The sequence below is a fragment of the Penicillium roqueforti genome (genome assembly GCF_015533775.1).
Source record: "Penicillium roqueforti strain LCP96 04111 chromosome Unknown scaffold_02, whole genome shotgun sequence".
Lineage (NCBI taxonomy): Eukaryota > Fungi > Ascomycota > Eurotiomycetes > Eurotiales > Aspergillaceae > Penicillium > Penicillium roqueforti.
This window is the reverse complement of record NW_024067566.1, coordinates 2,104,467-2,123,181: the sequence shown is the minus strand read 5'-3', so window position 1 is coordinate 2,123,181 and position 18,715 is coordinate 2,104,467. Positions and strand designations below refer to the sequence as shown.

Here is an 18,715-nt window from a genome sequence, read left to right as displayed (position 1 = left end):
AGCCTCAGTCTAACCTTCCCTTGCATGGCCACTGCCTGACTTACTTACTCTCAGCCTTGGCGTACCCCTCAGCATACTCTGTACCACTCGACCAGCTATTGTCCATAAGCGCAATTGAAAATAGCATTAGCATTCAAGCATTCAATCCATCCTCCGCCTTCCTTCTCCGCCACCCATAAGCATAAGGCTGACGGCCTCCCTCTCCGAAGCGCCGCCCAATCCCGAGTTGCCGACCGGTCCCACTTCTACTCCGCCAGTGCAGAAACGGGGGACACATTCGAGTCTGTTACTTGAACATTGCCGACGTCTATTTCGCATCCGGCTTTGCTTGCCACTGCATAAACGAGGTTGTAGGTTGCATCTCATTTCCTGTGCGCGCGGGGCACCCGAACTCTCAAATCCTGCGCAAAGATCTGCCCCGTTTATCATAACCGCGATTTGTGGGGTCTGGCTTGGCTATCTGAGGAGCCTAGCACCGTGCACGTATTGCGTTCTCGACTGTGGCGCAGTGTATAGCTTCTCTTCCCGCGGCTTTCAAGGAATTCATATTCTAGCGGCCTGACTTCGGTTTTGTGATCAACTGAAAGGCACATATCATATTGCCGTCATGTTGCGCAAGGTGCGCGGCCGGTTTGGCGATAAGGTGGGTTTCGCTTGATTCGGTATTAGCGGCACGAGTACTGACTTGCGCAGTTGAACCCAGATGATGCATTTTTGAGTTGTAAGTTTAGAACAGATCTTGCCGCCTTGGTGAATAGCAAACGGGATGCTTACAGGTCGCCTTTGGGTGCTCATAGATTACGACGTGCGATGTATGGAATCAATCCCCGAAGCGCGAAAAGGACTAGGTAGTTAACGAAGAAACAGTGACAAGAGAGGACATGCAAACTCTCAAGAATGACTGGCTCACAGACAACGTGGGTTTGAATGGCGAGAGAATCCTTCCAGCTGGGACATGAGCTAATGTGTCATAGATCATCTCATTCTGGGAGGAGTAAGTCCCTAGAGTCGGTCCGACATACTTCACAGTACTATGGCACTGATCCTCGACCTTCCTGCTCTAGATATCTCGAACATGAATTTCTTTCACGATACCAATCCTCCAATATCATCCTTCTCCGCCCCAGCATGTCATTCATGATCCTCCAAACCCCCGATCCACGCACCCTCCGCGAAGCACTCCCGGACTTCACTCGAGCAACCCATGTCTTCCTTCCCATCAACGACTGTCGTAACGTCTCCCAGGCAGAAGGAGGCACGCACTGGTCCCTCCTGTTGATCTCGGTCGTCGACCGCATCGCATTTCACTACGACTCGCTATACCAAGGAAACGTCTGGGAGGCAGACACGGTGACTCGCAAATTCGGATACCTCCTAAACATGCCCATTAGGTTCCTGCATCTGAACGATTCGCCCCAGCAAGACGGCGGCAGCGACTGCGGCGTGTACGTGTGTATGAACATGCGGTATCTTCTCATGAAGCGGTTGCTTATGGCGAGCGCACATGAGAAGGTGAGTATGAGTCTCGGAGGACGGAAGATCGATGCCAATGCGTCTCGCAAAGAGATGGCCAAGATCATTGAAGGGTTCCGGAAGGAAGGCGAGCGCCGACGATCGTATGTCACCCTTGGTTACCTAGCTGCACAATGCAGTAGAAGCAAGAAGCTAATATTGGATTCTAGAACAAGCGGCAGTCCTATGGGAAAGAAATCGAGAAGTCCTCCGCGTGTTGATTGATTGGTCTTTCTTGATTATTTTTATGAGTTTACGTCTTCTTTATGGTTCCATTGCACACACTCGCAGTCTTTTGCAAAAGATAAAGCCTCATCAACAACATGTGGACATTGCATTGATGATCGTGTACTTGTCAGCGTTGCATTACTTGAATGCGTACCATGAATTACATACATAAATGGCCTTCAATGTGCGTTGTATTGTATCTACTTCTCATAGACTTATTCCTAGAGTCGAGGAATGAATTCAAAACTTAGGGATATATATATATATATATAATACCCCGTATATATGCCCAGCTCTTGGGCGAATGCTCAATGATCAACAAGCGGTGAGGACTAACCCTGTTCGTACTTCGTATTCCGTAGTAGTATGCTGTAGTGAGAGTGAGTGTTGGCGAGGGCCTTGGGCCTGTTCTCTCTTTTAAAAACCCGCGCTAGATACAACTCTCTCTTCTTTTCAGCGTGAATTTATGATCATTAGCGCTTTTGATACATACGTACATAAGTAGTCGTGTAGCTATGGCCTCTTATACGGACACCTGAATGGCTGAGGCGAGTGTTATGATGTCCATATCGTATTTCGCACACCTAGATTATCAATAATACCTGGCTCTTTATTTGAATATCCGTTAGTACATTATATATACACCGAAATGATTTCATCCATGATGATGATGTCCATGTCTGATGGAATAGCTCCGTATCTTATCGCCGTGCGGAGCCAAAGCCAAGCGCAACGTCAATTCCCCTCAACATCATCCCGAATCCACTTTCCTTCCTGTTCATCATCTCCAGCCTGTTGAGAGTGCCCCAAATTCCCAGTCGGGCTGAACCGGGTAGATGCCGCAGAACTCGAGAGGCGACACCGAGCAGAGCGGTAAGCGCCAATCAATCGGCAAGAGGAAGCTTTCTGATCAAGGAGAGCCGTCGCAGCCGCGATCGCAACAATCCATATCCGAGCTCCTCTCCCAGAGGTATTCACCCGACCGCAGCCTTGATCTGCAAACCCACAAGCGTTCCCGTCTGTCGTCGTCTCCCTCACGCTCCTCAACCCAAACGAGCCCGCATAAGATGCATCCGATTTCCGGTTCCCCGCCTAAGAATGGCGTGCCAGGTCGGGGAGTCTCTGGGTTAAATGGTCCCATCAGATCCCATGGCTTGAATACTAATATCCGCCAAAACACATTTTCTCCTCATAGCGGCGCGAAAAAGCTCGTCGTCAAGAACCTTCGTACCGGACCGCGGCTTAACCAGGAATCGTATTTCGATAAAGTGTGGTCGCAGTTGGATGCGGCTCTAACGGCTATTTTTGATGACAGGAAACCAGAGAGCTCGCTAGAAGAGCTATACAAGGGCGGGGAGAATGTCTGCCGCCAGGAGCGGGCAGCTTTGTTGGCTAAGAAGCTTCAGGATCGGTGCAAAGAGTTCGTCAGCGGGAAAATGCGCACGAATCTTGTCGCCAGAGCTGGAGGTAGCACTGATGTCGGTACATTGCGGATAGTGATTGAGGCGTGGTCGGCCTGGCACTCCAAGCTAGTATGTGTGGCAAGGAAATATCTCGAATGGAGGTTCACAGCTAACGGTCTCTCTCCCCCAGGTTACTATTCGCTGGATCTTCTATTATCTCGACCAGTCGTTCCTCTTGCATTCTAAAGAACAACCGGTGATTCGTGAAATGGGATTGATTCAGTTCCGGTCATACATCTTCTCTGATGCGAGTCTGAAGCCAAAGATTGTGAAAGGAGCATATGATTTGATCGAGGCCGATCGAGGTGGATTTACAAAGGCATTGACAGATTCAAGTTTGCTTAGAGATGCTATTGAGCTTTTCCACAGCCTCGATGTGTATGGGAGTGACTTTGAGCCTTTATTCATGGCCAAGTCCGAGGAGTTTGTGAAGCAGTGGTCTCAACAACAAGCAGCAGGGTCCCTGGCTGCATACGTCGATAATTCCCACCAGTTGATCGAACGTGAGGTAGAACGGTGTGGTCTCTTCTCTTTCAATCGAAGCACGAAGCTCAAACTGTCCAATCTCCTGGATGAGACTCTAGTGACACGGCGAACGGACGTGTTGACCAACGAAAACGAAGTGCTTGGCTTGATGCGAGCCGGCAATAAGACTGCCTTGAAGCAACTATACGGTTTGCTTGACCGGCGAGATCTTAGTCTCGAATTGAAGCCTGCATTTAGGAAGTACATCATCGAGGAGGGTGAGGGCATCGTGTTTAATCAAGATCTGGAGGCCGACATGGTCATTCACCTGCTCCAATTTAAGCAAAAGGTTGACGATATTTGCACCGATTCTTTTGAGTCGAATGAGGAACTGGGCCACACGGTCCGCGACGCCTTTGGTACCTTTATGAACCACGGGAAGAAGATGGACTCTACAGGTGGTACCGACAATCCCAAGTCGGGTGAAATGATCGCCAAATACGTGGATAGGCTCCTTAAGGGCGGTTACAAGCTGCCACCAGGCCGTAACCCAGAGGAAGTAAGCCTGATGTCCGATGATGCAGAGCTTGACCGACAGCTTGATCAAGTTCTCGACCTCTTCCGATTCGTACATGGAAAGGCTGTCTTTGAAGCCTTTTACAAGAACGATCTTGCCCGGCGTCTTTTGATGAAACGAAGCGCGAGCAACGATGCGGAAAAGAGCATGTTAACTCGTTTGAAGAACGGTTTGTCGCATCCAAGATCCATATGTTATGCGCTTTGGCTAATGTTTGGTTAGAATGCGGGTCAAATTTCACTCATAACCTTGAGTCCATGTTCAACGATATGGACACTGCTAACGATGAAATGACGGCCTTCAGACGGTCACAGCAGGACGAGCGCAGGAGCCGATTCGAATTCGAAGTTAGCGTGCTCTCTGCCGCCTCCTGGCCGACATATCCCGATGTACCCGTACGGATTCCATCGACGATCGCACGCTCCATTAGCAGATTCGAGACGTTCTACCACAACAAACATACAGGACGCAAGCTCACCTGGAAACATCAACTGGCGCATTGTCAGCTGACTGCAAACTTCCCGCTCGGAAAGAAGAACCTGGTAGTCAGCTCGTTCCAGGCGATTGTGTTGCTGCTCTTTAACGATATCCCCAATGGCGAGAGCATGCAGTACCCCCAGATCCAAGAAGCGACCGGATTGTGTAAGTGGATCCACAGCGCTCTAAAAGTTGAACAATCCCTAACATGACACACAGCGGACCCGGAATTGAAACGAACGCTCCAGTCTCTCGCATGCGCCAAGTACCGAGTCTTATCCAAGGACCCTAAGGGCAAAGAGGTGAACTCTAGCGATAAATTCTCGTACAACGCGAATTTCAGCGACAAGCAAATGCGCATCAAGATCAACCAGATCCAGCTGAAGGAGACCAAAGAGGAAACCAAGACGACGCACGAGCGGGTTGCTGCCGACCGCCATTTCGAGACGCAAGCTGCCATCGTGCGCATTATGAAGGGCCGCAAGACCCTCAGCCACGCCGAGCTGATCGCGGAGGTTATCAGTGCTACTAAGACCCGGGGTGTGCTTCAGCCGGCCGATATTAAGGGAGAGATTGAGAAGTGCGTATCCTCCTTACTAACAACCCGTTGTTCCCGGTTATTGTGTCTAACATTGTTTTGACTTTTAGGTTGATCGAGAAGGAGTATCTCGAGCGCAAAGAAGGCACTAATCAATACAGCTACGTGTCATAAGGCATAATCTTTTACATGTTGAGAGTAGGTACTTTATTCACTGAATGCACACATTTGTACGGAGTGTTTGGTATATGTTTGATTATTTAGGGAGACTATTATTTAGTATGGGGGATCCGGCAATTGATTATACCTTTGGAGAAAAACGGAGTAACTCCGGTCTCACCAAGCCACTTAAAATACTTGATCTCGGCCAGTGCCGATGGCCCTTAATTAAAGAATTCGTGTTGTGGGGGTAGACCAAAGAGGAAATCCGTGCTATACACATATTCACCGAGGTAGTTGGAATACTAATGATAGTGGATGTATAGTATCCGAATGCTTCTAATATCCACGAACCCCATTGGAGAAGCATAACCCTGCGAGATCAACGAGCAAAGGACCACCCCATGACCTAGAGCTATACATATACCCCACAGTCCTGGATCTGACAGCAGATCCGAGTTCGGCTGTCCCTTTTGTACGTTAGTCTCATGATGTCTCCACTAAGACTTGCGGTATCCCGGTATTCGTCCTAGTGGCAATTTGTATTTACATTGGCATTGGCCTGAGATACTATTGCAGGTATTAAGAGGGACCTCTCTATCAAAGCCGAGACCAAAGCCTATAGGCTACAATAACTATACCAGAATACATCTACAATATCTATAACTCATACAAGCAAGTAAGAGGTGGTCGGTGCACCAGGAATGCCGGCATACTTACCAGGTTGAGGTCCAAGAAAGTCCACTCGGGCGAGAGTGGACTAGAATACATTGCACAGCTCTGGATGCATCGAATTGTCCATTCCAAGAATGTTCTCTGGTGAAAACGCCCATTCGGACGACAGAAGACGCCTTTCTGGAATGCGGTGCCTGGCGGGATATCCCTAGAGGGTAAGCCGAAGCGCAGATCAGACCTTGGATGTTCATGTGAGCTGGAAAAAAAAGGGAAAAAGAAAGGAACACGTCCTTGATTGTATGAATGGACATGCTCGGGTTCCTTAAAGAGGGAGGGAGTGCCTGTACTCCCACACTTCCGACTATATTCCGTACAACGTGAGTCTCAACAGTATATATACAACATACTTGGCTATACAAGTTACCCTGAGTCTTGAAGATCCCAGTGACCGAACCCACTTTTTCCCCATCAAAGATCCTCAAATCCAATCCGAGAGCTTCTCGCTGGTGTTAGCTTTGAGAATCTTGGAATCTTGGAATCTTGCCTCATACCCCAGTGGCAAACAAGTTCCCCTTGGATTACACTCGAGAAACATTATACCACTCTCTTAAAATACTCAAAACCTCAAACTCCGTCAGCTCTTCAATTCAAATTATACCCAATCGAAACTGTCCACTTTTGATCAGCAATGCAGAGTACGCTCCACCTCTGATCCCCCAGATCTTCCCCACATATCTGACCGTTTCCCAGCCAAACATTTCTTCGCCGACCCAGACCACCTGGTTCTCACTGCGCTTAACTCGCTTACACTCACAAACCCATCTCTGGCCCTGGACCAACAGCACAAGATCATATTCCGCCGTCCAGATGCGCCCCGCAGAGCAAACAAGGTCTCCATCGTGACGGGTGGCGGTTCCGGCCATGAACCCGCATTTGCAGGCTTCGTCGGCCACGGGCTCTGCGATGCCTCGGTCGCCGGTACCATCTTTGCCTCGCCGTCGGCCGAGCAGATCCGCAGAGCGGTTATCGATCGTGTCCCCACTGATAATGGCGTGCTGATCATTCCTATGAACTATACCGGCGATGTGCTGAACTTCGGTATGGCCACGGAGAAGTCCCGTGTTGCTGGTATCAAGACTGAATTCTTTGCTATCAATGATGATGTTGGCGTTGGTCGCGAGAAGGGTGGGAAGGTTGGTCGTCGCGGTATTGGTGGTGGTGTATTGATTTTGAAGATGGTTGGTGCATTGGCTGAGGCTGGGTGAGTCTATACATATCATGGTCTACATGCTATACTTTACAGAAATCGAATCAATGCTAACATACCTTCATCAGTGGCTCCCTAGACGACCTCTATGCTCTAGCCCAGCTAGCCAACGCAAATCTAGTCTCACTAGGATCATCACTCGAACACGTCCACGTGCCAGGCCGTGGTGTACCCGAAGACACGATCCCGCACGGCGAGGTTGAAGTCGGCATGGGAATCCACAACGAGCCGGGCTCGCACCGCGTGAAATTCGACCTCGTCGAGCTAGTCCGCGGTATGCTTCTACAGCTACTCGACCACAACGACCCAGACCGCTGCTACGTGACCCGCAAGCCGGAGGATCAATTCGTGCTGCTAATCAACAATCTCGGCGGTGTTAGCCCGCTCGAGCTGGCCGGTATCACAGATGAAGTCTACCGCCAGCTCCAGCACGACTACCAGGTCAACATGGTCCGCGTGATCCAGGGCACTTTCCTAACCAGTCTGAACGGCCTCGGCTTCAGCATCTCGCTGATGAAGCTCGTCGACCCAGGCCTGGGCGTGAAAACTACTATGCTTGAGCTTCTTGACGCCCCCGCCGAGGCAGTCGGCTGGTCTGCCCCGATCAGTGCCTCTACGTGGGAAAACAACCGTAACGCGGCCCCCGTGGATCTGAAGACCTCCAATCTTACCGAAGACATCCACAGCAACCTACAGCGTAAGCTTTTCCATCACACCCACCATCTTAACACAAATCTAACCCAAACAACCTCAGTCGATCCAACCATACTCCAAAAAATCCTCGGCGCCGGCCTGCAGCGTGTGATCGACGCCGAACCCGAAGTAACACGGTACGACACAATCGTCGGCGACGGCGACTGCGGCGTCGGACTAAAGCGCGGCGCCGAAGCAATCCAATCCTTCCTCGCCGACGCCTCCCCACCACTAACCACCGACATTGTCAGCACCGTCGCGCGGATCGTGATCGTCGTGGAGAATGTCATGGACGGGACATCCGGCGCGATCTACGCGATCTTCCTGAACGCGCTCGCACACAGCTTACTGGCGCAGAACACCACCTCGCCGACGGCGATCACGACGGAGACGTGGGCGAAGGCGCTGAAGTCTTCGTTTGCGGCACTGGGGAAATACACGCCTGCTAAGCCTGGTGATCGGACGCTTATTGATGCGCTATCGCCGTTTGTGGATTCGTTGCTTGAGAGTGGGGATGTGAGGGTTGCTGCGGAGGCGGCGCGGCAGGGGACTGAGTCTACGAAGGATATGAAGGCGAGTCTTGGGAGGAGTGTTTATGTTGGTGGGGAGGAGGAGTGGCTTGGGAAGATTCCGGATCCTGGCGCTTTTGGGTTGTCGCAGTTTTTGACGGGGCTTGCTGAGGCTGTTTAGGATTTGGTTCTCTAGGTGGTTTCTTCGTATACATAGCGGCATATCCGGCCCCGAGTTCTCTCTGTTCATGATTGTCTCTTGATAGATATGGTCATTGATGATAATGATATTCTTATTTGGTTGATACATTGAGTGCTTGTAGTTGTACATGGCGAAGAATAAGGTATAACAATCCAACCCTTAATAATGTCCAAGGGATGAGACATCTCTGACGAGCTCGAGGAAGTACAAAAAGCAAGATCTATCTATGGATGAAGGTGACCTACTAGCTTACAAGCATCTACAAAGGTAGTATCCATAAGATCTTTCTGTAAGATTCATTGCTAACCAGCTCTGCCCTAATTTGACGCCGCCCGAGGATTCCCTTTGAAAAAAAAGCAACGGGTAGGAGCCCGTGCAAAGAACTTAACGCCGAAAGGTCTTTTTAGTCCATCCCCTTAGCCAATCGTGTCTTGGCGGGGACTAGAAGCAAGGGAGGAAAAGCACGCGAGGGAAAAAAGAAAGAACAAAGGGTATCGAGATCGATTACATGATAACTTGCCCATGGAAAATGTTCATGGGTTCGAGATGCCGTGCAAGTAGCAGGGATCATGTCAACGTGAGGCATTAGGCGTTTAGCTGAGCAGGACCAGGATGACGGAGTCGCCACGAAGGAACCTAAAGATAAGGCAATAAGGTTAGAAACTGTTTCAAAGATAGCAAAGAGGGACGAAGATCCGTCCACGGTTGGTTCACGTACATCTTGCTGATGAAGCGGTCCTTGTTCACGCCCTTGCCCTTGACACCCTTGGGGTACTCGGTCCACATCTCCTTGACGTTCTCGAGAACCATGTTGAAGTGGCGATCAAAAGCCTTGACACGCGCCAGCAGCTTGCGGTTGTTGCGGCAGGAGATCAGGACCTGGGTGTGGGTGCGCGTGGCGGTCAGCAGGAGCGACAGGGGGCCGGCGCTGAGCTCATGCGACTCGACGAGAGAGACCTCATATTCACTATTAAAATGCAAGATGTAAAGTTAGTTTTATGTGCTGTATGTACTTTGCGCAGCTTGCATGAGGATGTGAAGAAGTCGGTCGCAAAGTTTCCGAGACGCGGGCGTCGTAGGCGAACCCCACAAGCTCGAGAATCAGAAACTCCCGATCAAGAGACCATTGATAACTCAGGATGAGAAAGGTCGCATAGGAAGGGAAGGGGATAAATCAATTGTAAAGAGTGGACTTACGTGAGCTCGCTTCTCGGCTTGTTCAGAAGGTCCCTAGTCGGCTTGTTAGATGATTGGTTCTGAATGGAGCTAAGAGTTATTGATAGGGAAGCATACTGAATCTGGACTTCAGGAGCAGTCGACATGGTGGGCTCAGAAAGATTGCTGGTATCAAGAGATGCAGTTGAATCAGAAGGTGCGGTTGATGCAGGAGATGCAGGAGATGCAGAAGATGCAGTCGATTCAGAAGATGCTGTAGGTTCAGACATCTTGATGGTTGGCGGAGAGCAGAGGTCACGTGAAGCTTCTCACAAGCGCCTGAGGAAAATATTAGGCGCCTCAGGCCTTAGGCACCAACTTCCGGCCATTTCCCGAGGTCGCGATTGGCCGCAGTCACGTCGCGTCACGCTTGTTTGGAGATCTTTCGTGATAGCTTGACCCGCGCATGCAAGGCTCCTTAACCTCACCCCTTCCTCACTCGTCTCTCTTCCACTTTTGTCTGCTCATGCAGAGCTAGTGGAGAGATTATTGCTCTTTTTTCCCTGTTTAATTGGTAAGAATTGCTTTTTGCTTTTCCATGCCTATGTTCCCTCTGCGAGGGGATTCACAATTGCTAACATTCCAGGCCTGCAGATAAAAAGACCCCGCCACTACATACTCCTGCATAACCTGCCATTCTCCCGGTCGACGAGATCCTAGATATGCACCGCTGATCGGCTGGCTCGCTAATAATTGCCGACTCATTCCCGATCCTGAGTGAAAGGGCTTTCTTTCTTTGATCGACAATTTCGCTCCGCTCCCCCCTCTTTCTACCTGTCAACATCTTCGAACCTCGAGTCTCTTACTTCGACCATACTTGAATACCCTTCAGCCTCTACCATTCATTTCAACCCCAGAATTTGATCCACCGTCTTGCATGGTGGACAGACAAAGGCTGATGAGATGGAATCTCAGGACGGTATCGATGTCCGCCCTATGAGGCGTATGTTTTCCATTACCGATATAATGAGGGCGATGAATGGCAGCTAAACATGGTCATCATACAGTGAAAGTTCTTTACACATTCGACAACGAGAATAAAACTAATTGCCTTGCTCGGTGGCCACACGTGCTTGACATCCAAACGGCATTTCTAGACGAGAACACTCCGGTTGGAGTGATCGAGTTAAAAATATGCATCCAGGCAATCGTTTCTGCTAGGTTTGACTTCCTCTTCCCCGGATGACCAAAATGGCATACTTACACAGTTCCTCGTTCAGCCCGGAGCTTGTGGGTCAATTAGGAAAGGATTATACCGTCTATGCCTACGACTATTCCGAATTCGAAACCCCTCTTGTCGGGCAAGGCATGCTTTCTGGGGTGCTGGCCACCTTCTCATCGGCGACTGAGACACCCAACAACCAGTCGAAGACCATAATTACTGGCCGAGTTTGCAAGAGCCCCCTCAGTGGTCTCTTCTCCAAAGGTGCCCAAGAGACGTTGGAGGTCAAGCTACGGCTGGTGCCTGTCCCAACTGTCACCCAGAGTGAGTACTTAGCCAGCATGCAGAAGCATCGGAAGTTGACCAATGGCAATTCAGGCGACTTTGACACGCAATCATGGACAAATTTTATTCGCCAAAACCCCGCCCTCCTGGAATCCTCAAGAAGCCAGAGCCAGAACGACAACATCGGATCCCCGATCCATCAATCTGGGATTGAGAGATTCCACCAGCTCTTGAGCGAAGGCTCCACACCACGAGAGTTCGCTACATTCCACCACAATGGATCGGTCCGCTCGGTGTCGCCTTCACACTCATACGCTGGCAGTCGGGTGTCAACACCTGGTGGATGTCGAACACCAGCTCATCAGCAATCCTACCCCAAGCAGAGCATTCCCCATAGCGATATGATTCGCCCATCCTCAAGTGCCTCCATGCGAGACTGCGACAACCAGACCCAGCTTTCACACGTCTCACAAAACAACACCCGAAGAGGGTCCATTCAGTCAGGGTACGGCAGTGCTGATGAGGAATCAACGGAGGCCCCCGCCCGGAAGAGGGCCAAGGTGTATCAAGCAAGCTGGCCCGGAAAGTCGGGTATGAACATCGAAAGACAGCCAAGTTCGCTTCGAGTTGCAGCCAGCACGGCGGCCTCTGTACGAATCCACCGCCCAACTCCTGTAAACCCCGCTCTCACCGTCGACCATTCACACGAAGAGCCCGTCCGTCCACCCACCCCCATATCTCGGCCGTCTGATTTCCCCCGCCGAAGCCGACCCACGGCTAGCTTGTTGCGGGAGTCGTCGAGCATTAGCATTGCCTCATGTCCCGCTTCGTACAGTTCTCCGTACTGCATGAGCGATGACATCCCTACCACAGACGCTGGCGGCCCCTCTCCCGAGGATACTCGTTACCAAGGTCTCTTCGAGCCATCCTCCAACATTCCATCATCTCCTCCAGTGTTCGATAGCCGGTTACCAAATAGATCAAGCCCTGTGTTGCCTACCATGTCTCTGGAGAACGACTCCGGCTTCATGAGCGCAGGGCCGGACGAGACCATAGACGATGACTCGGTTATTCCCCTAGGCGATCCTAGAACGGAAGTGTCTCGTGGGATAACTCGAGACAAGTGCTCTGTCCGTTCTACTGTGCAGCCATGCTCTCCAGTCAGCATTGTCAGTGCCGCACAAGGGACCAATAAGGATCATCTCCCCGTCGATGATAACTCAACGGAGCAGATTGCAAAGCAAGCACCGCGTTCGGTATCTCGTGCTCCCCCTTCTCGCCCCGCTCAGTCCCGCCCCGCATCGAGGCCTTCTTCGAGTTCTGGTGGACAACGCTTGGCGCTAAAACCACTCGCGCCGGCACCACATATCTTCCACGAAGTTCCCCAAATGTTTCGTGCAATCCCGGCTAGTGACCCCATTGTTCCTCCTCGGCCTACTGGGCCTGTGGATGTCACTTTCATGCCGTGTGAGACAGCTGGTTCTAATCCCAAGCAGTCGAAACAATCCTCGAAGCCAAAGTCAATGCCGAAGCAGGTGACTAAGGCGGTGCCAAAGAATATAAAGGCACGCTTGGACAATGCGATTCTCAACGGGCTGATTCCGCCCTATTGCGAGAATTGCGGCTCCATCGAAACCGCCAGCTGGCGGCGAGCCTGGGTGAAAACGGTGAATGGCGGAGAGAGTCTTGCGGAGGATATGATGAGGTCTTCTCCCATGCTCTATTGGGATCCCGTGGACCGAAACGACAAGGGTGAAGTGAAAAGCTTCAAAATTTACAAAAAGGCTCTCGAGCAGGACGATAATGATTGGGATCAGATGACTTTCTGCAATCCTTGTGGTTTGTGGCTCCACAAATTCAAACAAATGCGCCCGGAAGACAAATGGACCAAGCCAGGGGCAGCGAAGCCGGCCACCAAAAAGAACAACAAAAAGCGTCCTTCGAGGAACCGCGCAGACGGCCAGGCCAAGTCCTGCCCTGCTGCCAGAACTCGGAGCAAGGCCGCACCAAAGAAGTCTTCCGCTTCCTCCCCAGCACCTACTGAAGCGTCTTCCATCCATCCCGATGGGGAGACCCCCCACATGGAAAATGACGACGACGATGATCAGGACGGTGAGGCAGATTATTCTCCCAACGAGTCTTCTCGATCTATTAGTCCTGATCCTGAGTTGGAAGTGCCGTTTGATACCCCAGGACGCCGTTGGTCCAAGGAGGACGCTAGAGAGGTATTGTCACGCGCCATCAAGTCTAGCCCAATGAGCCGTATGCACGCCCGCTCTGCTCCAGTGACAGATGCCAACAGTCTCACCCCCAAGCCTTTGAGAAGGTCACTTTTCAATAATCCTCAGAATGAAGGCCCTTTGAAGGAGCTTGATTCTTCTATGGTGAACAGCTGCTCTCCACGTCGCAGCCCTCGCATTGCCTCCACAAAGGATGACAAGCCGAATCAGCAGAAGGAGAACCTTGCACCCACCCCGAGTGATGGCCTCGATGATCTATTTGAAAGTCCCTCCATCGGATTCGATTCAGCAAGCCCTACTCCCCGTCGACGGAACCCGCGGATCAACGCGATTGACAAGCGTTTGTCTTTGCCCGCAAACTCCCCTAGCCTCAACAAACGTAAGGATCTAGGCTCCATTATGTCTCCAGCGCGACTGTCGGCAGAGCGCCTGCAGCGTATCCAATCACTTCACGGAAGTCCTCAGTCACCTCCACGGCAACAGAAGTCCCCGGCCAAGCAACAGCCTTTGGCACCACAGCTTGCAAACGACAGTCTTCCGGAGACCTTTGAGCCCCTTGATGGCATGGTTCTCGACATTTTCGATGATGCTGCCAAGGCCGAAGCTTTCTTCGAACTGGAGAACACCAAATTCGCTGGTGACAACTGGGCGGAGTGGCTTCCAACGGACTACGCCTCCCCTGCTGGATCTTGCGAAACTCCTGCCAACGAGCTGCTCAACGCTCTATTCTCGGACCACCACAACGAGAAAGACAACTTCAACCCCGATCTCCTTCCCTTCAACTTCAACGATGTTATCGTTCCCGACTCGGGGTTCTTCAGTTCGGATGCTCTCGCTACCACCGACGCACCCAAGAGCCAGCCCGCTGGTGCAGACACCGAAGGGCAATAGCCACCTTCTTTGTCTTAGACCGGGAGTAACTTTATGAATGTTTTGCCACATATCAACCCGATCATGTTTACTTTTTTATTCTTTTATTTGTTTTTTTGTTGTCTTTTAGCGATGGCGTTCGGTTTATGGGTAGATCTCGTTGCATACAGCCAACGGTTCCTGACTTGCACCTTGAGACTTATGACCTTTTCTTATTTGTTCAAACTGATGACCTGGAGTATCTTGACAGGACTCCGATGCTGTATTCGCTGTGCCTGGTGGGTGGAAGTGGTGGTCTTTGTCAGGGATACCCTTTTTATGTAGCTCTTATGATAGTACGAAGTACGGAATCAAATCAAATCAAATCACAATAATCATGCCCTGCCTTGTAGGTAGATTGCTTTAATAAAATGATTTACCTAGGCACCGGTTGAATCCAGTGACCCTGCCCGAGAGGTAAAGAAGGCAAGAGCAACCCAGTGTCTATATGTAACCTAGGGTTCCGTATAGTCACCTGCGACAACCAATAACCGAGAGGGAACAATGGCAAGAGCAAAGGGCCGTCGATTTTAGGCAGGCACGTGGGATGTGACAATATAAAAGAGCTCCCCCTACACTTTCTCCTCTTCTCCTCTTCTTCTCTCTTCCTCCTCTCATCCCTCTGACCACCATCTCACCGTAGCACCATGAGACAGTGTAGGCAGAGGGACCCGTAGCACATGCTGCTTCACCTACCACAGGGACCATAACATTACCATATGTATGAGGTCCATGTAGGTCTGCGTCAAACATCAAACCGGGCTTTCTCGTGGACGTTCCTGAAGTCGTGGCTCTCATTGCCACTTGACGAGTCCCACGGAATACATGAGGGGTGTAAATCTCCGTAGCCGAAGACTTGTACGGCTAGCCACCTAGGCAGTCACAGCACCAACTACATTCCAACCACCCTCAATTCTTATAAGTAAAGCTCAATGTAGAATTTTTATTGGGAGAAGCTTTGATCATAATCTCATACGTAAAATGCAAAAGCCGGGGAATCACAGAGGGAGAATCACAGTGACAGCATCGACATCCCGGGCCCGGTCAAACAGATATCTGCTCCCTAGGCTCTAATGGAGGGCACTGACAATGTCACAACAATTAGGCTGGCTTGTGCTCTTGGTATATTCCAGCCTTATACCACACCCGGGACAAACCCCTCAGAAAAACGGCCATGTATTCAAGTCCATCAACTCATGACCCATTAGTCGTAGAAGATACTCTTGAACTTATGTGTCGCATTGACAACATTCTCGTAAATCTTATAATCTAGATTCATGACAAACACACAAGTCAGTCTCTAGCCCAAATTACCTCGCAGAGGGAGGCATTCGACAACATACCGCAATCAGCTGGGTCACCCCACTCCGTCGAGCCCAGTACACGGATTCCGTATCCCTACAAGACCCAAAGCATTAGCATCCACTCTACATAGCTATAGAAGCCCAAATCAAAGATATTAAGTATATCCCTCCGGAGCCAGTGTGGAACATACCTGTCCACCCTCTAGATCAGCCACCTTCCCCACAATCTCAACCAGCTTTCCCACTTGCAGGCGCGCATCAGACTTCAAGATCAGCGTGACATCACCATTGGTTCCGCAGGTGAGCGTCCCCGTGTTACCGTGCAGCGCGGTGACGGTGCCGAGTATGCGAACGGTGTTCGAGCTAGTGCTGGAAGGGTGAAAGGCGTGGAGGTGAGAGGGAAGGATGCGGGGGGTTTGGAGTGACATTTTCGAATATTGGCTGCTTTCCACTCTGGTTGAGACTTCGAATTTGAGAGTGTTGAGCGTGATATTTTTCGTTGCCCGGGTTGATGTTGGAAAACGGCGGGGAATAAGTAAGGCTGATCGACGCGAGGCGCGGAAACGCGTGGTCACGTGGTGATTAAATTAGTATGAAACTGGCTAATTGGACTTTTTGAGATGGATATCTGAAAATACTACGTGGACGTAGGCTTAATGGGTTATTTGGCTCTAGATTGAGCGGAGAGAAAGAAAGACTACCCAGATATAAGAACCCAATCTCCGAGTTAATGTAGTGAATGCCTACTTCTGCCCTCCTGCAGCTCTTCGATATCATCACGTGGTCACATATATCCAGCAAAAGCTTCGGCCTCGATAACGTCAGTTCAACAAATCACCTCCACACCATATTACGGAGCAAACCTGGCGCAATTTTCTGGTGTTAAATTGCAAGCTAGGAAACGGGGCTCTACATCTCAATAATAATCAACATCCACCCTCCTTCCACATATCAGATCAGATCACAATGCCTCCTCCATTCCCATCTTCCCACCGGGGAATGACCAAAAACCCCGTTAAGCCTACTCGCTACCGTCCTGGAAAGGCTGTCGCAGAGGAGCCCTCATCTGAGGAGGAAGAAGAGGAAGAGGATGATGAAGCTGAGCGGGAGGAACGACTAGAACAAGAGCGTCGCAGACGAGCTGAGGCACTACGCCGAGCGAAAGCGCCTAAAGCGAGCTCATTTCCAGCCTGTGCAGTAGCAGCCCAAAAGGCCGAGGAAGAGGACGACGAGGAAGGGTTCGTCACCGAAGAAGAAGAGGACGACCAGCCCAAGCCTGCACCAAAAGCAGTACCACAACCTACGACTGACGATGTAAAACCTACTGTGTCCAAAACTACCCCGGAGAGCGATGAAGAGGAAGAAGAAGAGGAAGAGGAAGAAAGCTCCGAAGAAGAGAGTAGTTCCGAAGACGAAGCACCTCGCCGCATGCTCATCCGGCCAACATTCATCAAAAAAGATAAGCGCAACACCGCACCCTTATCAGCCGGCCAGACGAAAGCACAAGCAGACGCAGAACGAGCAGCAGAAGCCGAAAGCCAACGCGCCGCACAACGCCAAGAAAAAGCAGACCAATTAATCCGCGATCAACTGGAGAAGGAAGCGATAGCGCGCTCAAGCGCGAACCGCGCCTGGGACGACGACGAGCTCGTCGAAGCCGAAGACGAAGAAGCCATTGACGACACGGACGGCCTGGACCCGGAAGCTGAGCGCGCGGCGTGGACACTCCGCGAGCTGAAGCGCGTGCAGCGATCCCGGGAAGCGATCGAAGCGAGCGAGAAAGAGCGCGAAGAGATTGAGCGCCGGCGGAACCTCACCACCGAGGAGCGCGAGCGCGAAGACAGCGAGTTCATCGCGAAGCAGAAGGAGGACCGCGATGCTACGCGCGGCCAGACGGGCTTCATGCAGCGCTATTTCCACAAGGGTGCTTTCTTCCGTGGGGATCTTGAGGCGGAGGGTCTGGATCGGCGGGAGCTTATGGGCGCGCGCTTCGAGGATGATGTCAATCGTGATACGTTGCCGCAGTACATGCATGTGCGCGACATGACGAAGCTTGGAAAGAAGGGCCGCACGCGCTATAAGGATCTCAAGTCTGAGGATACTGGGCGGTTTGGGGATGGGTTGGAGAACAGGAGGAGGAGGGATGGGCCCCCTGAGGGTGTTACGGATGAGCGGTTTATGCCTGATCGTCGCGGTGGTGATGATGGGGATCGCGGGCCGACGGGTGCTAATGCTAGCGTTGTTAGACCCCGGCGCAGGTCGAGGTCGCGTTCGCCTCGACGGGAGCGACGTGATGATAGAGATTCGAGTCGGTTCGAGCGGAGCCGGTCTAGGGAGAGGCGGAAGCGGAGCCCATCGCCCTATGATGATCGGGAGAAACGTCGGCGAGTGGACAGTTCTTGATGATTCAGACTGGTGAACGGACGATGTTGATATCCTGCTTGGAGGTTGGAGTTACGGCGCCAGTCCATCACAATGTGTATGGTGGGATCTGCTTCTACATCTCATTTCGAGCAACCAATGTGCCAATACCCTTCTATGTATGTACATGTACGTAATGTAACATGTCCTCTCCTGGAGGAATTGTATTGTATGATATCTTCTGGCCGAGAAGGACTTTTGTACATGATTGTTCTTCACAGCAGATTTCAAGAACCGGTAAGAAATCCCTCAGATCGACCGTCGAAACTGGTACTTGCATGACTTCGTGAAGGGAATGCCGGTGCCGGAATCAAACATTACCAAAGAGCCGCAGACTAAGAGCGCCATAACCACCCTCGAGCATCTCAAAACGCCGTAGATCTACCATGCTAACAAGCATACATGATCAGCCTG

At 51.1% G+C, this 18,715-nt stretch overlaps 7 protein-coding genes across 7 annotated transcripts; 5 read left to right on the top strand and 2 right to left on the bottom strand.

Moving 5' to 3' along the window:
* Positions 1-607: 607 nt before the first annotated feature.
* Positions 608-1,737, top strand: LCP9604111_2277 (Ulp1 protease family protein; the record flags this gene model as incomplete). Its single annotated transcript, XM_039069736.1, has 7 exons — positions 608-643; positions 694-721; positions 798-812; positions 868-917; positions 975-994; positions 1,065-1,616; positions 1,683-1,737. 7 exons carry the CDS (start codon positions 608-610, stop codon positions 1,735-1,737), a joined length of 756 nt encoding a protein of 251 aa, XP_038932404.1.
* An 839-nt stretch (positions 1,738-2,576) lies between these two features.
* Positions 2,577-5,434, top strand: LCP9604111_2276 (cullin family protein; the record flags this gene model as incomplete). The annotated part of the gene is made up of 5 exons (XM_039069735.1): positions 2,577-3,272; positions 3,334-4,414; positions 4,468-4,887; positions 4,942-5,302; positions 5,371-5,434. The coding sequence occupies 5 exons, from the start codon at positions 2,577-2,579 to the stop codon at positions 5,432-5,434; spliced, it is 2,622 nt and encodes an 873-aa protein (XP_038932403.1).
* A 1,348-nt stretch (positions 5,435-6,782) lies between these two features.
* LCP9604111_2275 (uncharacterized protein) lies at positions 6,783-8,744 on the top strand (the record flags this gene model as incomplete). The annotated part of the gene is made up of 4 exons (XM_039069734.1): positions 6,783-6,789; positions 6,845-7,355; positions 7,430-8,058; positions 8,116-8,744. The coding sequence occupies 4 exons, from the start codon at positions 6,783-6,785 to the stop codon at positions 8,742-8,744; spliced, it is 1,776 nt and encodes a 591-aa protein (XP_038932402.1).
* Positions 8,745-9,358: 614 nt separating this feature from the next.
* On the bottom strand, positions 9,359-10,210 carry LCP9604111_2274 (mRNA splicing protein SMD2; the record flags this gene model as incomplete). Its single annotated transcript, XM_039069733.1, has 4 exons — positions 9,359-9,401; positions 9,484-9,732; positions 9,963-9,995; positions 10,059-10,210. 4 exons carry the CDS (start codon positions 10,208-10,210, stop codon positions 9,359-9,361), a joined length of 477 nt encoding a protein of 158 aa, XP_038932401.1.
* Positions 10,211-10,883: 673 nt separating this feature from the next.
* On the top strand, positions 10,884-14,558 carry LCP9604111_2273 (putative GATA transcription factor (Ams2); the record flags this gene model as incomplete). Its single annotated transcript, XM_039069732.1, has 4 exons — positions 10,884-10,923; positions 10,988-11,141; positions 11,201-11,466; positions 11,521-14,558. The coding sequence occupies 4 exons, from the start codon at positions 10,884-10,886 to the stop codon at positions 14,556-14,558; spliced, it is 3,498 nt and encodes a 1,165-aa protein (XP_038932400.1).
* Positions 14,559-15,780: 1,222 nt separating this feature from the next.
* On the bottom strand, positions 15,781-16,308 carry LCP9604111_2272 (putative ssDNA binding protein Ssb3; the record flags this gene model as incomplete). The annotated part of the gene is made up of 3 exons (XM_039069731.1): positions 15,781-15,845; positions 15,920-15,974; positions 16,072-16,308. The coding sequence occupies 3 exons, from the start codon at positions 16,306-16,308 to the stop codon at positions 15,781-15,783; spliced, it is 357 nt and encodes a 118-aa protein (XP_038932399.1).
* A 538-nt stretch (positions 16,309-16,846) lies between these two features.
* LCP9604111_2271 (microfibrillar-associated 1 family protein) lies at positions 16,847-18,283 on the top strand (the record flags this gene model as incomplete). Its single annotated transcript, XM_039069730.1, has 1 exon — positions 16,847-18,283. The coding sequence occupies one exon, from the start codon at positions 16,847-16,849 to the stop codon at positions 18,281-18,283; it is 1,437 nt and encodes a 478-aa protein (XP_038932398.1).
* Between the last annotated feature and the right edge of the window lie 432 nt (positions 18,284-18,715).